At 53.2% G+C, this 10,658-nt stretch overlaps 1 protein-coding gene across 1 annotated transcript in view; it reads left to right on the top strand.

Moving 5' to 3' along the window:
* The window catches only part of SLC22A14 (solute carrier family 22 member 14), a 13,236-nt gene extending 7,507 nt beyond the window's left edge, over positions 1–5,729 (top strand). Inside the window, exons 5-10 of the mRNA XM_040636608.1 lie at positions 490–610; positions 845–942; positions 1,207–1,644; positions 2,982–3,119; positions 3,724–3,927; positions 5,546–5,729. Coding sequence (XP_040492542.1) covers positions 490–610; positions 845–942; positions 1,207–1,644; positions 2,982–3,119; positions 3,724–3,927; positions 5,546–5,729 — 1,183 coding nt within the window. The remainder of the gene's footprint in view (positions 1–489; positions 611–844; positions 943–1,206; positions 1,645–2,981; positions 3,120–3,723; positions 3,928–5,545) is intronic.
* Positions 5,730–10,658: the final 4,929 nt, after the last annotated feature.

Below are 10,658 nucleotides of genomic sequence, written 5' to 3'. Positions count from 1 at the left end.
AGGGACCAGAGTTATTCCAAGGTCAAAGGCAGTGGGCATTGTGGCAGGGGACGAAGTGGGACAGAGGGGACCTCTATTCACCCAGGCAGGAGCTGGGTCCTGGGTTCCCCATATCCTCCAGGCTGTTAGGAGACAGAGAGGGAACAGGAGAAATGCCAACCATGAGAATGGGGACCTAACAGAGGGCGTGGGCATGCATGCCCTCAGCGTGCCTGGGCAGGTGGGGCCGAGCACTGAGACAGACAGGTAGAGAGCTTGTGGAGGTAGCAGAGGGGGAAGAAGCTTTAGGCCAGAGGCAGCCAGGGTCTGGGGTGACCCTGAGCGGCAGTGGGGGCTGTGTGTGGCCCGGGGAAGGGCTGATTGCCAGCAAGGGGCGGAGACACTTTGAGGCGGAGGGTCACATTCAAGGCCTCCAACATCCATGTCACCTCACGTTGGAGGCCTCTGGGGCATCTTAGAAGGATGGCTAAGAGCAGGTGGGCCGTGCAGGATTGTGCCAGAGTCCCCGCGATGGCTGCTGATGAAAGGGAAGCTGGAGAAGGCCAAGCAGGTGCTGTGCTATGCGGCCAGTATGAACAGGAAGGTCATTCCCTTAAGTCTGCTGGATAAGGTAAGAGGCCTCGGGCCTGGAGTGGGGGCCAGATGGGGGCTGTGAAGGAGTCTCTTCCTTCCTCCTGGGACCTCTGCTGGGGACAGTCCACCGCTTGAGGAGAATGGTAACCCTGCCAGTGGAAGGCCAAAGTCAAAGCTGGCACTGGGGGGTGGGGGGACCTTGAAGTCCTGTGGGGTGGGGAGCAAGCTGGGGTCTCGGTCTGGCCGCCGGCTGGTCCTGCTTGTCCTGTAGCTGCAGCTGCCCGGGAAGAAGGTGACCAAGGCCTCTGTCCTGGACTTCTACAACAATCAGCACCTGCGCAAGGTGACCTTGGCGATGGGTTGTGTGTGGTGAGTACCCGGGATTGGCGGGCAGGGACCACGAGCAGAACCTACCAGAAGCTCTGGTGAGGGCGTGGGCGGGCTGCAGGGGGGCAAGGCCCGAGGACACTGGCTTCGCTACAGATCCAGAGCTCCGCGCTCGTTTCTGTCCCCCATTCCCACACTGCTCCGCTTGTCTCTGCCTCTGCCTTTATTCCTGCCCTGTCTGCTGTTATCTCCCTCCCTCCCTCCCTCCCTCCCCCCCACCCCTCTCTCCTTCTGGCTTCGTTTCAGGTTTACTGTGGGTTACAGCTATTTCACGCTGAGCCTCAAGCTGAAGGATTTGGGCGTGAACATCCACTTCACACAAGTGGTTCCGGGCATCATGGAGGTGCCGGCCCGGCTGTGCTGCATCTTTCTCCTTGAGCAGATTGGGAGGAAGTGGAGCCTGTTTGCGACTCTCTGCCATGGCTGCCTGATGTGCTTTCTTGTCCTTATCCTCCCCTCAGGTATAGCTCCGCCTCCCCTCAGCGCCCTTGCCCACCCCACCCCCCAGCCTTCCTGCTTCCTTAGATCCCTTTCTCCTGCCCTGTTTGGCCAAAAAGACACCCTGGGAGTCAGCGGCTGCCCCCACAGCCCTCCTGAGCTGCAGCTCACGGGAACACTGCCCTCCTCAGGCCAGAGTCCCAAGACTGGGCTCTGGAAGCTCTCAGAAACCTGGAAGGGGAGGGCGTACTGTCCCAAGGAATCATCCTTGTGTGGGAGAGTGGGCGGCCTTCTTCCAGCCTGCGTCGGATTGCGTGGTTGAATGTGAACACAGGCCCACAGAGAGTCCTTCAACGGGTACCCCGGCCCTGCCTCTTGTCTCTAGTCTCTGATTGGGAAATGCTTGTTATCTGGACCTTCACCAGGAAAAAATAACCTGCCCACGGAAAATTGAGTGTAACAGGGGGCTAAGCTCTCAGGAACATTCTTACAGGGAGGCCTCTCCTTCCCAGGAGGGCACAGTGCTCTTCAGCTCAGAACTAGAGAAGGAAACTGGGGGTGGGGTCTGGCAGGGTGAAGGCGCAGCCATATTTTCAAAATTTCACAAAGAGCCTTGGGACAATGAATATGCCCCAGGTCACAGGGCTAGAGAGTGGCAGGCTGAGGATGATACAGACATTAAGATGTCAGTGCTCACTCAGAACTGCTAACCAGAGAGCCCCCACGGCTGCTGGGGCCAGGGTCTGCCTCCAGGGAAGCCCTCCTGTTCTCTGCGGGCTGGCATTAGAAGTATGTGTGTCTTGCCGGGGACCCTTCCTCTCCCAGATGCTGGCAGCGTTGACCGGCTAAAAGAAAATGGGGCCATAAATGCATTCTTAAACTGCTGTTGCTTGGTAGTTTTTGTAAAAGGTGGGCCTATACTGAGTCAAACAGAAATGTTTAAAACTCTCAAATGTGTGAGAGAAGCTAGGAGTAAAATCCCCAATAGATAAAACCAGATCTCCAGTTTCAAGCCAGAGCCAAGAAAAGCTGGGGCCAGCCTGGGGAGTGGGGCAGGGGCGGGGCGGCAGAGGCTCACAGAGGAAGAGCCGCCAGCTCCCAGTCAGTGGGCAGGGGTCCTGCTCCGGGCTTTTCCGAGTCTGAGGAATGGGCTTTCCCGGATCTTGTCTTCCTCCTCTTCTCCCTCAATGCGCGGGTCTGGCGGCCCAGCGTTGGGAACCCTGGCTCTAGGGACCGAAGAGTTCGGGGCACCGTGCACACTTCCCTGCTTCATCCACCTTGCATAGCATGACAGGGATGGTGGGAGGGCCCGGAGCAGGCCAGGGGTAGGGGAAGCTGCCTCAGGTGAGGGTGTGGAAGATAAGAATGAGCATGGAGGCAGAGGTGTCAGGGCTGAGAGGCCATGGAGGGGAGCAGCTCTCCCACTGCAGGGGTACTAACTTCCGGCCTGGCTGGGCCTGAGTCTGCTGACCAGCTGGCCAGGTCGGGGGTGGTGGGGGGTGGCGGGGGAGGTTGAACTGCTCAGATGCCTTCTGGCAGGGATGGAAGAAGAGCAGATGGGTGGCCCCCATCCCCCACCCCAGACTCAGGTGGCCACGTTGTCTGGCCACAGAGCTGAAATCCATGATAGTCTTGATGGTTGTGCTTGGAGAGTTCAGCCTGGCGGCCTCGGTCTCCGTGTTCTTCATCTACACCGCTGAGCTCCTGCCCACTGTCCTCAGGTAGGCGGCCTGACGGGCAGGGCTGTGGGGGCGTGGCGAGGGCGGGGAACCCAGACGCTTGCCGCAGTGAGAGTGACAGGCACGTGCTGAGTGGTTTCCCTGGATCACCCCATTACCCCTTCACAACCCCCCCCCCACTTCATTGTTAACCCTATCTCAGACAACAGACAACAGAGTCAGGTGGAGGCCAGACCACAAACGGCAGAACCTGGCAGTCTGACCACGGTCTGGGTCTTGCCCCGCGGGTCTGAATGTGTCTGTGCTGCTCTGAGCCTCCGGCTGTAGCTCCGGGTTTGGGGTGGGGTGCCCTTGGTCAGGGTGGCGGCTGCCCCTTGCCACCCAGCTCCGCTGCCCTGCCTTGTCCCGCACACCCACCCATGCCCTGGCTCTCGCTTCCCCTGCTCTTGAGCCAGGAAGCAGGCCCCAAAGAAATAATGGCCTGCCCTGAACCAGGGAAGAGCCAGATGCTGGCGGGTGCTTGGTGACCTGGGACAGGCTGGAGACTGGAGCATGTGAGGTTTGGGGAGCTGCTGCTTCCACCCCACCTCCACCCAGCCTCTGGGCCCAGGAGGCCTCCTAGATGAGTTCTCACCTCCCTTTCCAGGGCGACAGGTCTAGGGCTGGTGTCTCTGGCCTGGGCAAGTGGAGCCATCTCATCCCTGGTGATCAGCCACCAGAAACTCACCCTCCTACCCATCTTTCTCTGCTGGGTCTCAGCCACCCTGGCCTTGTTCTTCTGCACCCTGCTGCCAGAAACGCAAGGTCAGGCTCTCCCTGATAACCTGGAGCACTGCTTCCTGCAGACAAGGTAGGTGTGTGAGGCCCCTGGCCCTTGCCACTGAGAGTATGTCAGGCACCGTCCACCCCTGCCTGTTTGCCAGAGGGGCCTGTGACACAAGGCCACTCTGTCTACAGCAGTCTCCCCAGCTCTCCTGGATGTCACCACCTCCCTCCTCCATGCAGCCAGGCCTCTGCCACCTTCCGTCCTCTTGGCTCTCCTGACCAGCCTGGACCCCGGCCTTCTCCTTTCCTCCCCCTCTGGCTGCGTTTCTGGACTGGGTGCTGCCCCTGGAGATAGCCTGGGCTCTCTCCCTCCCAGGGCACAGGGCCTGGCTGGGACCAGCTCTCTGAGTACCTCTCCTTTCCTATCTGAACTCTCAGCTTCTCAAAGAGGACCCAGTCTTGATTCATGACTCTGACCTCAAGGCTCCAGCAGCCCAAAGCCCCTTTTGGGAACTGGGCTCCGCCCTGACCGCTATACAGGCACTTCTGGCCTCTGGGCTCCTCTGGTCTCATGATTGGCAGAACCATGCCTTCCGGGATTTAGGCCAACATGGTGTCACTCTCTCCCTGGACCTGAGGGGACCCGAGCACCAGTGAGGGGCGGGAGCTTCCTAATGTCCTCCAGTGTCCTGTGCTCATACCACAGGGTGGCTGCCTCTGGCCATCCTCTGCCCTCCTCCCCACCATCCTTCTCCTCTTCCCCCCCCCCCAAACTCTGTTGACACCATCTGTGCTAAGCATTGTACCAGGGCTGGACGCAGAAGTAAGAGGTCTCCAGCCTTAAGTGATCGTTTATGGGGAGAAAGACATGCCAACAGTCTTCCCTTAATGGGCTCTGAGGGAGGGATGCACGGGACCTCTAGGAGGCCCAAGAGGGAGGAACTTTCATCTGGGGAGTTGGGGCAGGCTTCACAGAGGAAGTGACATTTGAGGAGGGCTTGAAAGGATGAAGAGGCATTTGCCCCATCATAGAGGGGGGCATGCAATGCAGCAGAATCACTAAGAACACAGACTCTGGAGCCGGGGGGGTCTGCATTTCTGTCTCCGCCGCCACTTCCTAGCATGTGCCCAGGGGAGTTACCTAACGCCTCAGACACTGAGTTGCTTCATTTGCAAAATGGAATGATAACAAAGTAATAAAAATAGCTAACATTTACTGAACATTTACCACGTGTCAAGTCCTGCTCCATACGTCCATGCCTTTTCATATGTTGTCCTAACAACAACCACATGCAAGATAGGTCCCGCCACGACCACCCCATTTACAGATGAAGAAACTAAGGCATAGAGAAAAAAAGACACGTAGCCTAGCTTTTCTCTGTCCTGGGGCTTTGGGCAGGATTAAGGCCACATGAAGCGCTTGGCGCAGAGTCTGGCCTGTAGCAAGCACTCAGGAAAGAGATGAACCCCCAAAGATGCAGGAGCGTGAAGGGTCTAGGTTGGGAGATGGCACACACCAGGTGTGTGGAAGTGAGGGTCCCTCACGGGTGTGTGACAGAGCTTGGCTGGGGACACTCAGGCGTGGGAAGGCCCCACCTCTCAGGAAGGCAGAGCCACGTGTGGCTGCAGCTGCCTCAAAGGTACTGCTTTTCTTAGCTCCTAAAGATGGCAGCTCATGACTTGTTCTCCAATGGCTTCTTCAGGAACATAGCTGAGGACCTGCTCGCCGAGGACGCAGTACTCGTGGATGGGACTGTGGAAGTGAGGAACAGCACCATTCGCAATTCCACGATACTGAAAGTGGACTCGGACATTCCCTCCAATGCGTCTTGTCAGGACACATCTTTGCAGGGCGGAGGAAAGGACACAGACCCACAGAATGACTGAGGGCCAGGCCCCCGGATGATCTCGGTTGGAGCTGCTTGGCTGGGTGTGGGGCTGTGGACTCTAGGCCACAAATTCCAGGCCCAATCCAGCTTGGCGGGAGGTCAGTCCTGCTCCAAGGCCAGCCCTTGAGATCCAAAAATAGCCACTCTGGGTGAGCTAGGGTGTGATTCATTCCAATAAAGGTGCCATGTTGGACTTGAGACGGCTCAGTCAAAATTGGCTACGTGTGGAGAGTCCAGAGACCCAGGCCCAGAGGAGGATGGGTCATACAGGCTCCCTAGAGTCCTTCGTGTCCTTAGCTAACCTTGCGGTTAGACAGCAAGGGGCTCTCTGGATGGGGGTAGGGGGATGGCTGTGTCTGTGAGGGCTGGGAGTGAGCAAGGGCAGGACTGTGCCCACACCACCCATGTCCTCTAGCCCAGGCATCTGGTAGTGTGGGTGGGCTTCCAGCTCTTGTGCCAGTTGAGAGACTTCAGCCCCACCATATGTACCTGTCAAGGGTGGAAGGTAAAGGAGTAATGATGATTTTCCCGTTTGTACCATTGCACAGAGTTTCTCAATCAGTTTTCCCTTAGACACTCACAAATAAGCATGGCCTTGGGGGTTACCCATCTCAGCCTTATCCTTGGGGTTCCTTCCCTGATGGCTCTAGCCTGGCTGACCTCTGACCTCTACCACCCTGACGATAAGTTCCCACATCCAGCTCACAGTCCCCACTAACCCTGACGGTGAGTGTGCTCTTCCCAGCCCGGGTGGGAGCTTCCGCAAACAGGGTCCAGGGCTCCTCAACCATTAGCCAGACCCAGAAATCCTGGGTCAGGCCTTGGGCCCCACATCCTCTCTCCCTGGGAGTGCAGGGCCCTGAGGGCAGATTCTGGACCTTCTCCTCTTTCTCTGCTCAGTTTCTTAGAAGATCATCAGCTTGCAGGGAGGAGCTAACTCCCTGGAGCTTTGGAGAGAAGGACAGAAAGGAGTGCCCATCCTCATGGAGCAAGGGCAGCGAGGGCAGCTCTCATGGGCAGAGTTGGAGGGCAGTGCCCAGTGATGGCTCCTAGCACCTGGTCTGAGCCCACTGCTCCGGGGGAGGGCTCCCAAGCTTTGGCACAGCAAGAAGCTGGTGCCCACGCCTTCTCCTGCCCCTATCATTTTGTGGTCTCTCGTTTTCTTACTGAATTTCCCAGGATTGCCTCCCAAGTGGGGTTTGAAGTTCCCAGAAAGAGAGGTCTCAAAAGTTATCCGCTTACAGGATGACAGGATGTTTTAAAGGGCTCCCCTGCTCTTTCTGGGGGATGGGCATTTGAGACTTGGGGCTGGTATCCATGGGGCCAGGTCTCCCCTTGAGGCCAGCCCCCGAGCGCCCTTCTGAGCTGCTTCAACCCTGCATAAGAGGCTGGGTCCCATGTGCAGGTCACTGCCTGGGCAGTGGGAGAAATGGCCAAGTAGCTGAGAGATGCAGAAATGACTTTGCTGGAAGGATTCAGCCAGTGCTTCAGAAACAGGAGGAGGAGCTGGGTGGGGACAGAGAGCAGACAGCAGTGCTGGTGTGATGGGGCTGGTGGCCTCAGGTGTGGCTGTCGACAAGACCTAGCTCACTCCTAAGTGACTTTGATCTCCCGTGGTGGCCAGGATTTGCCGGTCAGTTCCAGATAAACCTATCTAGTTTATTTATCTAATCAAGGGCTAATGTGACTCAGAGTTTGGCATTATGTATTTTAACTGATGAGACCCACGCTGTGTCCACGCATAGCCACTAGCCAGATATGGCTGTCGAGGGCTTGAAATGTGGATAGTCACAATTAAGATAATGCTGTGAGTGTAAAAAACCCACCAATTTTGAAAATTTAGTACAAAATGAAACATAGAATATCTCATCAGTATTTTTGTATAGTTTGTGTATAAAAATGATAAGATTTTGGCTATAGGGAGTGGATAAAATATTAAAACTAATTGCGCCTTTTTAAAAAAAACCTTTTTAAAGGCAAAAAATGTAAAACTACACATGACTTGCATTTGCGGCTCCATCTTATATTTCTGTCAGCACTAAACTAGAACCTTCTTTTGACTGGCCTCCCACATCACTCTTGTCACATGGGTTTCTTAACGAAATATGGAAAATTAAATGCCAAAATTCCATGTAGCTGCATGTTGCATGAGCCTATGAATCTGGTGTCTTTATGACACCATCGATATGGAGCAAACGCATCCGCCAGGGTCTCCTTGTGTGACCCGCAAACTTGTGCTGCCTGTGACTCCTGGGGCCCTCGGTGCCCGGGTCATGACCACTGGCTTATGTGGGACTCTGTCGCCTGCATCTCTCAGCCGCTCGGCCATTTCTCTCACTGCCCAGGCAGCGACCTGCACGTGGCACCCAGCCTCTTACGCTGTCAGTCTCTAACCCGAACCCCACGGAGTGCTGCTGGCAATGTACAGAGTGCCTGCAAGCCAATAGCAGGGTTGAAGCAGTTAAGAAGGGCGCTCAGGTGCTGGCCTCAGGGGAGACCTGGCCCCATGGATACCAGCCCCAAGCCCAGAAATGACCATGAGAAGATGTGGACCTTGTGAGGTCTGGAAGAAGCAGACACTAAAACAGTTCATAGAGGTGTTGCCACAACAGCCCAGATTCGTAGAGCTTTCTAGGGAAGATGTATCTCACCCCAGATAAATTTGTGAGTAAAAAGTACTGAGCACAGGAGGAAACAAGCTGGCGTGCGATAGAAGCAATAAACCGGAGGGTTTACTGTCGCTCTGCCATCCAGCAGTGGTAAGGCACTCTGGGAAGGCTTGACATTTGTTTAAATTGTTCAAAGAGAAGAAGCCACCTGACTCCTAAGACACTCACTTGGAAAATGACACCATAAACCCTTGAAATGTACAGTGTAGCAATTGAAGTTGAAAAACACAATAGAGAAGTGAAATTAGAATAGATACAACTGAAGAAAGAGTGAATCGTTGAATATTCTTCGTGGGTTGTTTCCCTTCTCATTAAACGGCATCCCTCATCTCTACTGATACTTTTCGCCATCAATTCTAATTTGCCTGAAATTAAGTTTACTCTAATCTTAAAAGCGTCATTGAATAACATGCAGAGAAATGCATAAATCTGTTAATGTTCCATTTTATGACCTATCACAAGGCGCCTGGTATCCATCACCCACGTGGAGAAGATTAACAGCACCTCAAGGTTCCTTCCTGACTCCCCCATTCACCACCTTCCCTTTGCCCAAGGAAACTACTCGCCTCCGACAGCGCAGGTTCCTTCTGCAGGGTGTTGAACGGTAGGAGGAGCTGCAGTTCAAAGTGTCTGAGATTCATCTCCTGCAGTGTAAGAACTTCGTTTTTACGCTGTAGAGAATTCCAGTATTACAAATTGACCACAATGTGTTCATCCACTCTAGTCATGACAAACATTTTGGTTGTTTCCAAAAGGTAGAAATGTGCTGCGATGAATAATGCTTCTGCTATGGTCTGAATGTTTGTGTTCCCCCAGAATAATATGTTGAAAACCCAATGCCCAAGTGATGGTATTAGGAGGTAGGGCCTTTGGGAAGTGATTGGGTCGTGAGAGTGGAGCACAAATGAAGGAGATTCATGCCCTTCTAAAAGAGGTCCCTGAGGGCTAGCTTGTCCCGCCCATCACGTGGGGGAACAGTGAGAAGACAGCCCTCTGCAACTTGGAGGGGGCCCCTCCCCAGATACGAATCGGCTGGTACCGCGACCTCAGACATCCCAGCCCCTGCAACTGTGAGAAAGAAATTTCTGTTTTTCATAAGCCACCTGGTCTATGGCATGTTATAGTGGTCCAAACAGACTAAGACAGCTTCTATGACCCTTCTTGTAACTGTGTCCTGGAGCACAGAAACACATTTCTCTAGGCTCTACCTGGGAGCGAGATTGCTGGGTCGTAGGACATACATCACTTCAACTGTGACTTGTCAAGACATTTATCATCCAAAGTAGTTGCCACAGTTTACACTTTTTAAAGGCAAGGTAGAGACATCCTCTGTGTCACCTCTTTGATAATACTTGACATTTTCAGACTTGAAATTTTACCCAATCTTGTGGCCGTGTAATGATATCTCCTTGATTTAAATGTACATTTCTCTCATTCCTAAGGAGGTTGAGTGGCTCTTGATAAATTTATTGGCCACTTGGATTCCCTGTTCTGTGAAACACCTGGTCAAGTCTTTGCCCATCTTTGTATTAGGCTGTCTGTTCTTTGTATAGATCTGCAGGAGGACTTTGCTTGTTCTTGATGAGTCTGTTGTCAGTTATGTGTGTTGCAAATATCTTCTCCCACTTTCGTTTGACATTTCACTCAAAAAATTTTGACAGTTCCTTTCTTAAAAATAAGGGTGCCTAATTTGTCCAGGATCTCTTGTTGAAAAAAGATTCCCCCCACTGTCCTCAGTGCCATCATAAATCAAGTGACCATATGTGTGAATTTGAGTCTGGGTTCTCTATTTCTTTGGCCTGTTTGTCATTCTTGTGTCAATACCATCTTCTCTTGGGTGCTGTGGTGTATTAAAGTCTCGATATTCAGGACATCCCATGCTGTTTTTCGTTAAGAGGGTCTAGGCTTTTCTCTGCCCTCTGCACTTCTATATAGATCCTAGGGTCTGCTCATTAAGTTGCATAACAAAAATGAAAAACACCTGTTTCTTTATTGGGCCCTGTATGCTTTTTATTTTTTCCTGGGCGCTTGATCTTTTTAAGCTATTGAAAATACTACATTTGGGTTTTTTTAAATTTCGTTTTCCATTAGTTGCTGGTAGATGGAAATGCCATTGACTTTTGTATGTTAGTTTATATCCACAGTCTTGTTAAATAAATTATCTTTTCCAACGTTTATGTTTTATATGTTTTATATATCTTTTTCTTGCCTTACTAGCCTCTAGCTGTTTCCTCCAATATAAAATGGAACAGAAGTGG

Source organism: Ursus maritimus, unplaced genomic scaffold (genome assembly GCF_017311325.1).
Source record: "Ursus maritimus isolate PB19 unplaced genomic scaffold, ASM1731132v1 scaffold_20, whole genome shotgun sequence".
In the NCBI taxonomy this organism is placed as follows: Eukaryota; Metazoa; Chordata; class Mammalia; order Carnivora; family Ursidae; genus Ursus; species Ursus maritimus.
The sequence above is the reverse complement of the archived record's forward strand: the minus strand, read 5'-3'. Positions and strand labels throughout refer to the sequence as shown.